Source organism: Coregonus clupeaformis, chromosome 2 (assembly GCF_020615455.1).
Source record: "Coregonus clupeaformis isolate EN_2021a chromosome 2, ASM2061545v1, whole genome shotgun sequence".
Lineage (NCBI taxonomy): Eukaryota > Metazoa > Chordata > Actinopteri > Salmoniformes > Salmonidae > Coregonus > Coregonus clupeaformis.
Window position 1 is genome coordinate 13,923,867 of NC_059193.1, and position 17,500 is coordinate 13,941,366.

Consider the following 17,500-nt stretch of genomic DNA (forward strand, 5'->3'; position numbering starts at 1 on the left):
CGTGAAGCATGGAGGTGGAAACATCATTCTTTGGGGATGCTTTTCTGCAAAGGGGATAGGACAACTGCACCGTATTGAGGGGAGGATGGATGGGGCCATGTATCGCAAGATCTTGGCCAACAACCTCCTTCCCTCAGTAAGAGCATTGAAGATGGGTTGTGGCTGGGTCTTCCAGCATGACAACAACCCGAAACACACAGCCAGGGCAACTAAGGAGTGGCTCCGTAAGAAGCATCTCAAGGTCCTGGAGTGGCCTAGCCAGTCTCCAGACCTGAACCCAATAGAACATCTTTGGAGGGAGCTGAAAGTCTGTATTTCCCAGCGACAGCCCCCGAAACCTGAAGGATCTGGAGAAGGTCTGTATGGAGGAGTGGGCCAAAATCCCTGCTGCAGTGTGTGCAAACCTGGTCAAGACCTACAGGAAACGTATGATCTCTGTAATTGCAAACAAAGGTTTCTGTACCAAATATTAAGTTCTGCTTTTCTGATGTATCAAATACTTATGTCATGCAATAAAATGCAAATTAATTACTTAAAAATAAAACAATGTGATTTTCTGGATTTTTGTTTTAGATTCCGTCTCTCACAGTTGAAGTGTACCTATGATAAAAAAATTACAGTCCCCTACATGCTTTGTAAGTAGGAAAACCTGCAAAATCGGCAGTGTATCAAATACTTGTTCTCCCCACTGTATATGTAATTAAAAGTCTCATTAAAGTTTGGCTACATGTTCAGGCGCCTCCCTTATGTCAGCATAGGTCTGGACATGACAGGCTGTAGCCAAAGGCTATCATCTACACTTTGACATGTAGGCTAATTATTTATGCACATTTACATACACTTATGTTTTTCTTAACAGAATGCTACTGTTTTTCAGTTTTCAAATCAATTTAATTGGCTATTTTTGGTTAATGGCCTTGGTGCCCTGGCAGATGGCCTTGGTGCCCTGGCAGATGGCCTTTGTGCCCTGGCAGATGGCCTTGGTGCCCTGGCAGATGGCCTTGGTGCCCTGGCAGAGGGCCTTGGTGCCCTGGCAGATGGCCTTGGTGCCCTGGCAGATGGCCTTGGTGCCCTGGCAGATGGCCTTGGTGCCCTGGCAGAGGGCCTTGGTGCCCTGGCAGAGGACCTTGGTGCCCTGGCAGATGGCCTTGGTGCCCTGGCAGATGGCCTTGGTGCCCTGGCAGATGGCCTTGGTGCCCTGGCACCAAGATTGCCATGCCCCTAAAATCACGAAGTTCAGGACTGTGCGGGACCCTACAACACATTCTAATGGATGGGCTTCCCCAAGTTCTGGAGATTAGAGAGAGGGGGAGGGGGGGAGGAGGAGGGAGGGAGGGAGTGGTTGAGAAAGAGAGAGGGGGGGAGGGGAGAAAGAGAGAGAGGGAGTGGGGGGTGAGAGAAAGAGAGAAAGAGAGAGAGGGGAAAAGATAGAGGGGGTAGAGAGATAGAGACTACACAGATTAACAACGCCTAACAACTAACAACGACTAACAACATTTGACAATTTATTAGAACTCAAAGCCTTCCCTATCTGGTCCTGGAATATCCAAGGCCTGAGGTAATCTGCCTTTGGCCTAAAGAGCAGGAACCTGGATTTACAGAAATACAGACATTGTCATCCTACAAAAAACATGGTATAGAGGAGATGGACCCACTGGTTGCCCTCTAGGTTACAGAGAGCTGGTAGTCCCATCCACCAAACTACCAGGTGTGAAACAGGGAAGACACTCAGGGGGTATGCTAATTTGGTATAGAGCAGACCTACTCACTCTATTAAATTAATCAAAATAGGAACATTTTCGATTTGTCTAGAAATTCAAAAGGAAATTATCTCAACAGAGAAAAATGTCCTCCTGTGTGCTACCTATATCCCCCCACTAGAATCTCCATACTTTAATGAAGATAACTTCTCCATCCTAGAGGGGGAGATCAATAATTTCTAGGCCCAGGGACATGCACTAGTCTGTGGCGACCTAAATGCCCTGACACTCTCAGCACACAGGGGGACAAACACCTACCTGGAGGTGACAGTATTCCCTCCCCCATATGCCCCACTAGGCACAACTAGGACAACATAACCAACAAAAATGCAGCTCTGTTGCACGCTGGGTATGTACATAGTCAATGGTAGGCTTCGAGGGGACTCCTGCGGTAGGTACACCTATAGCTCATCTCTTGGCAGTAGTACTGTAGACTACTTTATCAGAGCGTTCACAGTCAGCCCACTGACACCACTATCAGATCACAGCAAAATCACAGTCTACTTGGACAGAGCAATACTCAAGAACCAAGAGCAAAAACATATACATGATAATTTACAAAACTTTAAATAATCTGTTAAAGACTACCAGAACCCTCTGGATTCTGTGATTACATTGGATGAGCTACAGGACAAAATACAAACCCTCCAACCCAAAAAGGCCTGTGGTGTTGATGGTATCCTAAATGAAACGATAAAATATACAGACCACAACTTCCTAATCTCCTGTCAAATGTATGACCACATTAGAGAGACATATTTCCCACAGAGAATTTGAAAATAAAGCAAACATTGATAAGCTCCCATATCTGTTAGGTGAAATACCACAATGTGCAGTCACAGCAGCAAGATTTGTGGCCTGTTGCCATGAGAAAAGGGCAACCAGTGAAGAACAAAGCCTTTATAAATACAACCCATATTTAAGTACAGTACCTTGCAAAAGTATTCATCCCCCTTGGCGTTTTTCCTATTTTGTTGCGTTACAACCTGTAATTTAAATTGATTTTTATTTGGATTGCATGTAATGGACATACACAAAATAGTCCAAATTGGTGAAGTGAAATGAAAAAAACAACTCTAAAAATTAATTCGAAAATAACAGAAAAGTGGTGTGCGCATATGTATTCACCCCCTTTGCTATGAAGCCCCTAAATAAGATCTGGTGCAACCAATTACCTTCAGAAGTCACATAATTAGTTAAATAAAGTCCACCTGTGTGCAATCTACGTGTCACATGATCTCAGTATATATACACCTGTTCTGAAATGCCCCAGAGTCTGCAACACCACTAAGCAAGGGGCATCACCAAGCAAGCAGCACCATGAAGACCAAGGAGCTCTCCAAACAGGTCAGGGCCAAAGTTGTGGAGAAGTACAGATCAAGGTTGGGTTATAAAACAATATCCGAAACTTTGAACATCCCACGGACCACCATTAAATCCATTATTAAAAAATGGAAAGAATATGGCACCACAACAAACCTGCCAAGAGAGGGCCGCCCACCAAAACTCACAGACCAGGCAAGGAGGGCATTAATCAGAGAGGCAACAAAGAGACCAAAGATAACCCTGAAGGAGCTGCAAAGCTCCACAGCGAAGATTGGAGTATCTGTCCATAGGACCACAGAGCTTGGCTTTATGGAAGAGTGGCCAGAAAAAAAGCCATTGCTTAATTAAAAAAATAAACAAACACGTTTGGTGTTTACCAAAAGCCATGTGGGAGACTCCCCAAACATATGGAAGAAGGTACTCTGGTCAAATGAGACTAAAATTGAGCTTTTTGGCCATCAAGGAAAATGCTCTGTCTGGCCAAACCCAACACCTCTCATCACCCCGAGAACACCATCCCCACAGTGAAGCATGGTGGTGGCATCATCATGCTGGGGGATGTTTTTCATCAGCAGGGACTGGGAAACTGGTCAGAATAGAAGGAATGATGGATGGCGGTAAATACAGGTCAATTCTTGAGGGAAACCTGTTTCAGTCTTCCAGAGATTTGAGACTGGGACGGAGGTTCACCTTCCAGCAGGACAATGACCCTAAGCATACTGCTAAAGCAACACTCGAGTGGTTTAAGGGGAAACATTTAAATGTCTTGTAATGGCATAGTCAAGGCCCAGAACTCAATCCAATTGAGAATCTGTGGTATGACTTAAAGATTGCTGTACACAAGCTGAATCCATGCTTCTTGAAGGAGCTGGAGCAGTTTTGCCCTGAAGAATGGGCAAAAATCCCAGTGGCTAGATGTGCCAAGCTTATAGAGACATACCCCAAGAGACTTGCAGCTGTAATTACTGAAAAAGGTGGCGCTACAAAGTATTGAGGGGGTGAATAGTTATGCACGCTTAAGTTTTTTTCAAAAAAACAAAAAATGTTGCATCTTCAAAGTGGTAGGCATGTTGTGTAAATCAAATGATCCAACCCCCCCCAAAAAATCTATTTTAATTCCATGTTATAAGGCAACAAAATAGGAAAAATGCCAAGGGGGGTGAATACTTTCGCAAGCCACTGTACAACCTATATTTATCTGTTTATTTATTTTCCCTTTCATACTTCAACTACTTGAACATTGTTACAACACTGTAGACAGCCAATAATATAAAATGTGAAATATATATATTATTTTACTACTTTTGTTTACTAATGTTTCCCTTGTTTATTTCCCTTTTGGTTATTGTCTAATCCATGTAAACATATGTTTACCATGCCAATAAAGCCCTTTGAATTAAATTGAATTGAGAGATATATAGTGGAGAGCGAGAGAGTGCAAGGGACATGTCACCTCCAATCTCCCACAATCCCTTGTGACTGTGAGCTCTCAGCAGGTGTTGAGGTCGGCGCAGAAATAGCAGCAGCCTGCCACGGCCCTTTGTCTTATAGCACTTAGCTACTGATCCAGGAGCTGTCTTAGCACTTGGTAGTAAAACTACTGAACCACTAACCTACCCCGTTCACTGATCCAGGACCAGTGTTTAAATAGCAGCATCCTCCCACTGCGTTTTGTCTTTAGCCACTTAGCTATCACCTGCCCTGATTCACTTAGTCTATCCAGGACCTGTGTATGTGTCTCCGACGGTGGTGTTTGCCTTACCACTATCACCTTCACTGATCTAGGACCAGTGGTTACAGCTAACAACAATAATGTTAATGAACCACTTAGGTACAACTGATCCAGAACCTTTGTTCTGTTTGTCTGGGATGACTTAACACGCAACAGAGGCAGATATTTACATTTGAGTCTTTTTAGCATTTTAGCAGACACTCTTATCCAGAGCGATTTTAGTGAGTGCATACATTTTCATACATTTTTGTCATACTGGTCCTATGTGAATTGAACCCACACAAGCACCATGCTCTAACCAACAGAGAGAGAGAGAGAGAGAGAGAGAGAGAGCGAGAGAGAGAGAGAGAGAGAGAGAGAGAGAGAGAGAGAGAGAGCGAGAGAGAGAGAGAGAGAGAGAGAGAGAGAGAGAGAGAGAGAGAGAGAGAGAGAGAGAGAGAGAGAGAGAGAGAGAGAGAGAGAGAGAGAGAGAGAGAGAGAGAGAGAGAGAGAGAGAGAGAGAGAGTTTGGCCTTGGCTCTTTCAGCTGAAAGGCATTGTGATGCCCCTAGACAAGAGAGAGAGAGTTTTGCCTGCATGTGTTACATGACTATCAAAAGTGGAATTATGTCACACATGCAGCAAGCAAAAATATATGGAAATGTCTGGCCTTCCCAAAATTACAACCAACTATTTGCAGCATTACCGCAAAAATGGAAGAGGCAAGAGGAAGGGGGGAAAAGTAAGGAACTTGTCTGTCGGCCCTGCATTGAAGACCAAAATTGGTTAAAGTAAATAGTGATAAATAAAAAAGTATACCCGTTTCATTTACCAACTAAAACATTTACAGCTGTGCCAGGTAGATTGCAAAATAGTTGGGAAGAGATTTTCGATGTACCGATTCCATGGCACATGGTTTATGAACTGATACGCAAAATGACGCCGGATTCAAAACTTTGAATTGTTCAATTTAAATTATTATACAAAATTCCTGCAACCAATAGAATGTTATATATATGGGAGATACAACCATCCCAGCTCTGCAAATATTTCTGCGAAGAGACAGAATCATTAGATCATTTGTTTTGGTACTGTCCATGTGTAGCTTGTTTTTGGTCACAGGTCTTGGAATGGCTGAAGAATTGCAACATTTACCTACTCAGTGATTTGAAAAGTCATAGTCAATCGATCAACAATATAATAATATTTTTAGCAAAATATTTCATTTATGACAGCTTTGCCTACACTTGGCATTCTCTCAAACAGCTTCATGAGGTAGTCACCTGGAATTCATTTCAATTAACAGGTGTGCCTTCTTAAAAGTTAATTTGTGGAATTTCTTTCCTTCTTAATGTGTTTGAGCCAATCAGTTGTGTTGTGACAATGTAGGGGTATACAGAGAAGATAGCCCTATTTGGTAAAAGACCAAGTCCATATTATGGCAAGAACAGCTCAAATAAGCAAAGAGAAACGACAGTCCATCATTACTTTAAGACATGAAGGTCAGTCAACCCGGAACATTTCAAAAACGTTGAACGTTTCTTCAAGTGCAGTCGCAAAAACCATCAAGCGCTATGATGAAACTGGCTCTCATGAGGACCGCCACAGGAAAGGAAGACCCAGAGTTACCTCTGCTGCAGAGGATAAGTTCATTAGAGTTAACTATACGTCAGATTGCAGCCCAAATAAATGTTTCACAGAGTTCAAGTAACAGACACATCTCAACATCAACTGTTCAGAGGAGACTGCGTGAATCAGGCCTTTTACATTTGAGTGATTTAGCAGACGCTCTTATCCAGAGTGTCTGAGTGCATACATTTTATATACTGGTCGAATTGCTGCAAAGAAACGACTACTAAAGGACACCAATAAGAAAAAGAGACTTGCTTGGGCCAAGAAACTCGAGCAATGGAGATTAGACCGGTGGAAATCTGTCCTTTGGTCTGATGAGTCCAAATTTGAGATTTTTGGTTGATCTCCGCATATTTAATTCCACCATGAGGCCTGGAGGAGGAGGTGATATGGTGTGGGGGTGCTTTGCTGGTGACACTGTCGGGATTTATTTAGAATTCAAGGCACAGTTAACCAGCATGGCTTCCAGAGCATTCTGCAGCGATATGACATCCCATCTGGTTTGCGCTTAGTGGGACTATAATTTGTTTTTCAACAGGACAATGACCCAAAACACACCTCCAGACTGTGTAAGGGCTATTTGACCAATGAGAGTGATGGAGTGCTGCATCAGATGACCTGGCCTCCACAATCACCCGACCCCAACCCAATTGAGATGGTTTGGGATGAGTTGGACCGCAGAGTGAAGGAAGAAAGTGAGAAACAAAGGATGAAAGTGAGAGAGATAAAGATCCAGGCTGCAGACGTCACAACAAGCAGAACACAGTGATAATATTATGTAAAGTCCTCCTCCACAATGTACACTATACATTAACAGTCTATCTATAGTTTACGTATACAATGGTAGCTTGTGAACACTGGTATATTCTGCTAGATGTCTCCAATCAGCCCTGGGATTCGAACCGGCGACCCTCTGGTTACTGGCATGCCGCTCAAACCGCAAGGCTATTGCCAACTGTAGTATAGCACCGTTGATATATATTGACTGATTTGTATTGTTGGTTGCATCCCAAATGGCACCCTATTCCCTATGGGCCATGTTAAAAGGTAGTGAACTATATAGGGAATAGGGTGCAATTTGAGATACAAATATAGACTGTTATGATTGAATGAGGTCAGCTGTCTAACGGCCTCTCCTCCTGTCTTTCTGCAGCCTATCAGCAGGGCTCTTTGGATGGTGAGCGGAGCTCTGGACCAATCCGGTGCCAGCGTTGTCGGGAGGTGTGTAAGGGAGAGGTGGTGCGCGTTCTGGACACACACTTCCATGTCAAGTGTTTCACCTGCACAGGTGAGGATACGCTTGGCTACCTTCACTGCTTATTAAAAAGGTGTCTGTTTGCACTCTGCAGGGAAAGCTCTCTTCCTGCAGTAGTAGGTCACTCCAGAATGTTAAGGCTTTTACAGGCTGGGACTCAGACTGTGACGTCAAGTCCCTGCAGACACAATACACATACACACACACACACACACACACACACACACACACACACACTCACTCACTCACTCACTCCAAGCCATGCCAATAATGATCAAGTCTAGGGATTTGGAAGGGTCAGAAGAACCATGTAGGAGGGCTTGGGCTCCTGTTAAGAGGTGTGTAGGATATTGTTGTTATACACACTAATGAGATGTAAAGCGTTTCTCTGTAGAATCTCTACTTACAGTGTGATGCATTGTGTCATGGCAACAACAGTATGTTCTTAACATAAATGCTGTAGGTAGGGCCATAGCCTTGTGGTTGTGAGGTCATCTTCTTAGACCCTCTATCAGATAGAATTTGAAAAGCCTGCTCCAGCACAACACATAGTTCACTGCCACCATAGAAAGCTTTTGTATTAGCAACTTAGTCAAGGATTGTTTCAAATGGGGTTTTATGATATCCCCTTTCACTTGTGTGTTTTCAGTTGAGGGGTTGCTGTGGTAACCATGTGAAGGGGCTCCCTCCCTCTGATTGCTGGTTTTTCTCAGCATCACTAGGGAGCCTCAACCAATGGGAATCCCCCATTACAGACCCCAGAGACCATAGAGAAGTTTCAGACAGAGATAGAGGGGGAGGAAAGGAGAGAAAGAGAGAGAGAGAGAGAGAGAGAGAGAGAGAGAGAGAGAGAGAGATTCTATATATATATATAATGTATCTCTCTCTCTCTCTCTCTCTCTCTCTCTCTCTCTCTCTCTCTCTCTCTCTCTCTCTCTCTCTCTCTCTCTCTCTCTCACACACTCTGTCTCCCTCTCTCACACTCTCTCTCACACACTCTCTCTCTCTCCCTCTCCCTCTCTCACACTCTCTCTCTCTCTCTCTCGCACTCTCTCTCTCTCTCGCACACTCTCTCTCTCTCTCTCTCACTCTCTCTCTCTCTCTCTCTCTCTCTCGCTCTCTCTCTCTCTCTCTCTCTCTCTATCTCTCTCTCTCTCTGTCTCTCTCTCTCTCTCTAATAGTTATCCAAGCATGAAATCAATTTCCCATCATGGAACAGTTTGACATTGACGTGTTCAGCATGTGTGTGTGTGTGTGTGATGAATAAGTGTGTGTATGTGTGTGTGTGTGTGTGTGTGTGCGTGAGTGCATGTGTGTATTTGTGATAGGGAGGCTGAGAAGAATATTTTTATTTCACGAATTGTAAAATGCCATGTTGGACGATATGTAGTCATATTTCTCATAATATGATAGTAGTTGTGATATTAGTTTATCTTGATCTTTCTAACTTTGTCTGTTTGTGATGTCTCTGTCTGGCTGTACGGAAACACATAGGAAACATATAGGAAACATATAGGTAGAACTGTTTATATTAAACTCATTTCACCTTGGGAAACAAAAAGTGCCGTTCTCTAAGAAGCTCTCCCATTCTTTCCTTCCTTCTATCACCTGTCTGTTATTATCACTATGTGCTTCTCTCTCTCTCTCTCTCTCTCTCTCTCTCTCTCTCTCTCTCTCTCTCTCTCTCTCTCTCTCTCTCTCTCTCTCTCTCTCTCTCTCACACTCACTCTCTCACACTCTCTCTCTCTCACCCTCTCTCTCTCTCTTTCTCGCTCTCTCCCTACTCTCCCTCTCGCTCCCTCTCTAGCTCTCTCTCTCTCTCTCTCTCTCTCTCTCTCTCTCTCTCTCTCTCTCTCTCTCTCTCTCTCTCGCTCGCTCTCTCCCCACTCTCCCTCTCTCTCCCTCTCTATCTCTCTTTCTTTCTCTCTCTCTCTCTTTCTCTCCTCTCTCCCGCTCGCTCTCTCTCTCTCTCTCTCTCTCTCTCTCTCACTCTCTCACACTCTCTCTCCCTCTCCCTCTCTTCCTCTCTCTCTCTCTCTCTCTCGCCTCTCTTCTCTCTCTCTCTCTCTCTCTCTCTCTCTCTCTCTCTCTCTCTCTCTCTCTCTCTCTCAGCAGTGAGTTCAGTAGCATTGTGATGGATGGAGACAGAAAGAGAGAGGTTATTATTAGAGCATTCTTTGAGTGTAGCAGCCGTCTCAGTTATAGAGAAGTCATTATATAATGCCATTCTGTTGACTGTTCCTTCTGTTCTCTCTATTATAACAATCAACACACATGCACACGCACACACACACACGCACACACACACACACACACACACACACACTAACACACAAACACACGTATATACACACGTATACACTCCCTTCTGTACATTGTTCACTCATTCGTCTTATCTCTCCCTTACTGTATTAATTTATGTTAGATCCAGAGCTCAACATTATGATAATTCCTTTCTCATGCATTACTGAGACAGAATAGTAGAGAGCACTAATCCTGTGTATCCTCCTATTTAAACCCATTATAGATTAACTGAATGTAGCGTGGAGAAGAAGCCTTGTAATCTAAGTCCATGACAAAACACAATGGAAAATACATTGATATAGTGTAGAGAATGTACTGTGGAACATACAATTACAGTATGAATACAATAATTGTATAATTTAATGTATGGAATAGTCAGAATGTCTTCTTGACAAACATTTAAGGAGAGGCTGCCCGACAAGATTTAATTTACATCGTTGTCTTACCATTCGTTGTGGCGTGACAATCTTCTTCTGCAGCTCCAAATGTACCGTATACATACCAATATCACAGTAGCCACTAGCCAGTAAGCTTGCAAACTATTCAAATGCAAATATTTATTTAAAACATATTAGCTACACTCTTGAATAATTCAACAATTCACAAGCATGTGCAGACAATTAAAGGGTTTACTTTCTTGTTTGTACACGCAACATTAGCTAAATGTAGCTTGCAAGTCAATAGCACAGCTAACTATGCTAGCTAGTAACATTAGCATGTCAAACATTCATGTTTACCCCTCTCATATGAATATAAAAGTACAGTTTCAGCGTATTAAAGTTACCTTAGAACAAACAAGGCTTCATTTTATCCATAGCATGGAAGTCATTATAGTAGGGAAACACAAAATTGCGACTGAAGATTTTGATAATTCCCTGATGTTGATTGGCCTCTTGCTGCATGCATGCTTCTTGCCTGGACGGTGGCTCAGAGCAGCCAAGGGGGGAAAAACACTGTTGAGCATCCCTTTCTTAAGGATACAGATTTTACTGCAATTTCAGGTGAAAACTCAATTAAAGAAGTCTAAAATATAATGAAAATGTCTATACAATTCAGCTGTTTCAAAAACATTGCTCTGCTATTATAATTTCTACTGTATGAATGTTAGGCTCAATGAGACAATTCCGTTTACATTGCACTACTTAGAGTGGGGCAACTGTTGGGTGAGTTTAGTGCACGACCTCCGGAGGTAGCGTTCGAGACGTGAGAAATACATACGTTTACATTACACTAATGGCTCTCAAGAATCGATTCCTCTCGAGAATCTCTCGAAATTCACCTTAATTAATTATTGTCAATGAGAATAGACCCTTAGTCATAAGTCACAATAACTTTTTATTTATTTATTTTTTCAAGCTAGGGGAACCTAATGATCCTCTGTGGCCAAATCATGCATTAGTAGTCTATTTGGAATGATTTTGTTTATTTCTGTATAGACAGGAGTAAGCTAAATAGACTATATAATTTTGGCAATTTAATTCAATTTACTTAGAAAAAGCTTAGCTCCCCCTAGGCTTATGGTGTCACGGATTCTGCAGAGGCTGCCCTTCCTCCTTGCTCGGGCAGGCTTCGGTGTTCGTCGTCACCGGAGTACTAGCTGCTGCCGATCTATGTTCTATGTTTCTATGTTCTACCTGTTGTTGTCTGATTGTCTCACACCTGTTTCCCATCGGGCAATTACTCCTTCCCTATTTAACCCGGTGGCTCCCATTGTGTTTTGTGCGTGTTTGTTATTTTGTTTCGTTTGTCGTTTGGTGAGCAGGTTTACTCCTCCCTGTGTGGAGGTATTTTGTATTTGTTTCTTTACTTGTTAGTAAAGTACGTTTTCATTGAGTTCTGTGTCCTGTGCCTGACTTCGATCCACCGCATTACACTGACACTCGTGACAGAAACACGCACCACTATGGAGTCAGCAGGTACAGCCAGTCTGTCCGGATCGATGGAGGAACACGTCCAATGACAGGAGAGCATGATCCAGGCTCTCGGCACCGCTATGGAGAGAGTGGTTAACACTATGGAATGATGGGAGAGAGGTAGCTTTCCTACACCTCCTCCAACCACTCAACCTCCCACACCACTGTCCACCCCTTCGCCACCTGGGTCCAGTGGGATTCGGCTCTCGCTCCCGAGGGCATACAACGGAACACCAGCCGGGTGTCAGGGTTTTCTTCTCCAGGTAGAGCTCTACCTGGCAACCATTCACCCGGCGCCCTTGGGATACGAGAGCGTGTCCGCCCTCATCTCCTGTCTGTCGGGGAAGGCGCTCGAGTGGGCCAACGCCGAGTGGAGATGTATAGACGCTACATCAGTCCGCTACGAGGATTTCACCTGCCGCTTTCGGGCGGTATTCGATCATCCACCGGAGGGGAGAGCGGCGGGCGAACGTCTGTTCCACCTAAGACAGGAGAGGAGGAGCGCGCAGGATTTTGCGCTGGAGTTCAGGACTCTGGCAGCCAGCGCAGGATGGAATGAGAGGGCCCTGATCGACCACTATCGATGCAGCCTAAGGGAGGACGTCCATCGGGAACTGGCCTGCAGGGATACCAACTTCAACCTGGACCAACTGATGGAAATGTCCATCAGGCTGGATAACCTGTTGGAAACCCACGGACGTTCTGATCGGGGCCCGTCCATTCCATCCCCCAGCACCTCCGACCCTACCCCCATGGAGCTCGGAGGTGCTGCGCTTAGTGAGACCAGGAGAGGGGCCGTCCCCTGCACCAACTGTGGCTGCAGAGGACACACTGCTGGTCGGTGCTGGGGAGGGTCCCCAGGGAGTCGAGGCAGTAGGCAGAGCACTGGTCGACCGTCTCAGGTGAGTAAGCACCTGACTCACCCAGAGCTCCCTGTTGCTCATATGTGTATTGAGGTTGTTTTCCCAGAGTTTTCTCCTCATTCTCATCATAAGGCGCTAGTAGATTCAGGCGCAGCTGGGAATTTTATTGATCGTCAGTATTCACTTAGTTTAGGGATTCCCACTGTACGTGTTGATGTGCCCTTCCCTATGCATGCATTAGATAGTCGCCCGTTAGGGTCAGGCCTAATCAGCGAGGTCACCGCTCCACTCTTAATGAGGACGCAGGGGGGTCATGAGGAGAGGATTAGTCTCTATCTTATTGATTCTCCTGCGTATCCTGTGGTGTTGGGACTTCCCTGGTTAACCACTCATGACCCAACTATTTAATGGCCTTCAGTAAAAAGAGGGTGACTAAATTACCACCCCATTGTCCGGGGGATTGTGCAATAAATCTCCAGGTGGGCGCTGCACTTCCCCGGAGTCACGTGTATCCTCTGTCACAGGAGGAGAAGGCGGCTATGGAAACATATGTCTCCGAATCTCTGAGACAGGGGTACATTCGGCCTTCCACTTCACCTGTTTCCTCAAGTTTCTTTTTTGTGAAGAAGAAGGATGGTGGGTTACGCCCGTGCATTGATTACCGTGGTCTTAATCAGATCACCGTCAAGTACAGCTATCCACTACCTCTGATAGCTTGTATGACGGAGTCATTGCACGGGGCGCGCTTCTTCACGAAATTGGATCTCAGGAGCGCGTACAACCTGGTGCCTATCCGGGAGGGAGATGAGTGGAAAACGATATTCAGTACCACCTCAGGACACTATGAGTACCTTGTCATGCAATACAGCTTGATGAATGCTCCATCAGTCTTCCAATCCTTTGTCGATTAGATTTTCAGGGACCTGCACGGACAAGGTGAAGTGGTGTATATTGATGACATTCTCATATACTCTGCAACACGGGCCGAGCATGTGTCTCTGGTGCGTAAGGTGCTTGGACAACTGTTGGAGCATGACCTGTATGCCAAGGTGGAGAAATGCCTGTTCTTTCAGGAGTCCATCTCCTTCCTAGGGTACCACATGTCCGCGTCTGGGGTGAGGATGGAGAGTGACCGCATTTCGGCCGTGCGTAATTGGTCGACTCCAACCACGGTGAAGGAGGTGCAGCGATTCTTGGGGTTTGCCAACTACTACCGGAGGTTTATCCGGGGCTTTGGGCAGGTAGCGGCTCCCATTACCTCGTTGCTGAAGGGGGGACCGGTGCGTCTGCGGTGGTCAGCTGAGGCGGACAGGGCTTTTAGTCACCTGAAGAACCTGTTTACCTCGGCTCCAGTGCTGGCTCATCCGGATCCCTCCTTGGCTTTCACGGTTGAGGTGGACGCTTCGGAGGCTGGGATAGGCACTGTACTTTCCCAGCACTCGGGCACACCACCCAAACTCTGCCCCGTGCGTTCTTTTCGAAGAAGCTCAGCCCGGCGGAACGCAACTATGATGTGGGGGACCGGGAGCTGTTGGCTGTGGTCCAAGCCCTGAAAGCGTGGAGACATTGGCTTGAGGGGGCTAAACACCCTTTTCTCATTTTGACTGACCACCGCAATCTGGAGTACATCCGGGCGGCGAGGAGATTAAACCCTCGTCAGGCAAGGTGGTCCATGTTTCTCACCCGTTTTGTTTTCACCCTTTCTTACAGGCCAGGTTCCCAGAACGCTAAGGCAGATGCTCTGTCCCGACTGTATGACACGGAGGAGAGTTCCGTGGAGCCCACTCCCATACTTCTTGCGTCGTGTCTGGTGGCACCGGTGGTGTGGGAGGTTGACGTCGACATCGAGCGGGCGTTGCGTAACGAACCCCCTCCTCCCCAGTGTCCAGAGGGTCGTGTGTACGTCCCGCTGGAGGTCCGCGATTGTTTGATCTATTGGGCTCACACGTCACCCTCCTCTGGTCATCCTGGCATCGGTCGAACAGTGCATTGTCTTAGTGGGAAGTACTGGTGGCCCACCTTAGCTAAGGACGTGAGGGTTTATGTTTCCTCCTGCTCGGTGTGTGCCCAGTGTAAGGCTCCTAGACACCTGCCCAGAGGGAAATTGAAACCCCTACCCGTTCCACAACGGCCGTGGTCCCACCTATCGGTGGATTTCGTGACGGATCTTCCCTCCTCACAAGGGAACACCACTATCCTGGTATTTGTGGATCTGTTGTCTAAGTCCTGCTGCTTCATTCCTCTGCCCGGTCTCCCTACGGCCCTACAGACTGCTGAGGCCCTATTTACACACGTCTTCCAGCACTATGGGGTACCTGAGGATATAGTGTCTGATCGGGGTTCCCAGTTCACCTCAAGGGTCTGGAGGGCATTCATGGAACGTCTGGGAGTCTTGGTCAGCCTTACCTCAGGGTTTCACCCCGAGAGTAACGGGCAGGTGGAGAGAGTCAACCAGGAGGTGGGTTGGTTTCTGAGGTCATATTGCCAGGACCGGCGGGGGGAGTGGACGGTTTTCCTCCCCTGGGCAGAGATGGCCCAGAACTTACTCCGCCACTCCTCCACTAACCTTTCTCCATTCCAGTGTGTATTAGGTTATCAGCCGGTTCTGGCACCTTGGCATCAGAGCCAGATCGAGGTACCTGCGGTGGATGAATGGTTTCGGCGCTCGCAGGAGACCTGGAATGCTGCCCATGTGCGCCTGCAGCGGCCATCGGGTGGCAAAAGGCGAGTGCCGACCACCACCGCAGTGAGGCTCCGGTGTATGCACCGGGGGACCAGGTCTGGCTCTCGATCCGAAACCTGCCCCTTCGCCTGCCCTGCCGGAAGCTGGGTCGGTGGTTTGTGGGGCCATTCAAAGTCCTGAGGAGATTGAACGAGGTATGTTATAGGTTACAGCTTCCTCCTGAGTATTGTATTAACCCCTCGTTCCATGTGTCTCTCCTCAGACCGGTGGTAGCTGGTCCACTCCAGGAGTCTGAGATACGGGAGGTTCCTCCGCCCCCACTGGACATCGAGGGGGCACCGGCGTACTCGGTCCGTTCCATCCTGGATTCGAGGCGTCGGGTGGGGGGCCTGCAGTATCTCGTGGAGTGGGAGGGGTACGGTCCGGTGGAACGGTGCTGGGTCCCTAGGAGGGACATCCTCGATCCCTCCATGTTGAGGGATTTCCACCGCAGTCATCCGACTCGCTCCGTGCCGCGTCCTCCTGGCCGTCCCCGAGGCTGGTGTCGACGCACGGCTGGAGCCGCGTGTCGGGGGGGTACTGTCACAGATCGGGCAATTACTTCCCTATTTAACCCGGTGGCTCCCATTGTGTTTTGTGCGTGTTTATTTCGTTTCGTGTGTCGTTTGGTGAGCGGGTTTACCCCTCCCTGTGTGGAGGTATTTTGTATTTGTTTCTTTACTTGTTAGTAAAGTACGTTTTCATTGAGGTCTGTGTCCTGCGCCTGACTTCGATCCACCGCATTACACTGACACTCATGACATATGAACACACTGCCTATGAGCCTATGTCAATATACTATCCCCCATAGTAGAAAAGTTGACCTATTCTATTGGTCAGCTTGTCGAGAAAGAAATAGCCCAAACAGACTCTGGGACAGTTATGGGACGATAGATCACAAATTCATACAACCAGTAGGCCCAGGATACATAAACAAAAACTTAAAACATGAATCTGATGCAACAGATCAGAACGTTTACCTTAAAATATCGATAAACTATTATTTCTTAGCATTATTAGCGCAGCTTCAATTACCAGTTTAAAAATAAAAATAGTAGCTATTTTTAATCGTGGCCAAAAAAACGATTTTGAACACACGATTGCATTTAGAATTGTTGCACAATGATTGGGCTTATAAAAGCGCTGTCTGACAGATTTTCTGCTCAAAGACTCTGTATCTGTATGCTGTGTGTCTGATAAATAAGATACATAACGAATATACCCGCGCGCCAATTTATTTCCACAAAATTATGCAACTTCGCCCATAGACCAATAAGCATGACCGGTCAAATGTATTTCCATCAACTGGCATTTCCATCAATGACTAGGGAAAAAGCATTTTTTTGCTATGGGATTTTTTTAAATGGGCTATTACCGGCTAATGGAAACCCTAGCGAGGACGCATGTACGCACACACACATACGCACACACCAGTACGCACACACAAACACACACATACACTAAGGATGATATGTGTAATTGTATTACTGGTAATGATAGCACACTGTGTTTCGTGGCAAAATGACACACTGACCACATTTTCCTCTGGTTGCTGAAGTGGCACTCTCCAATTCCAGCACAGCTACCAGGCATTGCAGTGGTCTAAATGCATGTTCCATATGGACAGCTCCTTAGGGAGACACACACACACACTCACACACACACACTCACACACACACACACACACACACACTCACACACACACACTACACACACACACACACACACACACACACACACACACACACACACACACACACACACACACACACACACACACACACACACACACACACACACACACACACACACACACACACACACTCACACACAAGCAAGCGTCAGGTTCCAAAACCATACAAATCTTCTGTCAGCAGTTTTCTGAGTCAAAACAGAATTCTACAATGTCCAGAATATCAGGACTACTGTAAGATGTTTCCTGTATCTGTTTGCCTCTAGTAAAACTACCCTTTGAGAAAGGAACATGTTTAAAGGGTCAAGGAAGGATCATGGAA

At 46.1% G+C, this 17,500-nt stretch overlaps 1 protein-coding gene across 3 annotated transcripts in view; it reads left to right on the plus strand.

Moving 5' to 3' along the window:
* The window catches only part of LOC121532985 (actin-binding LIM protein 3-like), an 89,953-nt gene that overhangs the window by 10,127 nt on the left and 62,326 nt on the right, over window positions 1–17,500 (plus strand). For all 3 annotated transcript variants that reach the window (XM_041838762.2, XM_041838765.2, XM_041838768.2), the window contains exon 2: window positions 7,582–7,716. In XM_041838762.2, coding sequence (XP_041694696.1) covers window positions 7,582–7,716 — 135 coding nt within the window. The remainder of the gene's footprint in view (window positions 1–7,581; window positions 7,717–17,500) is intronic.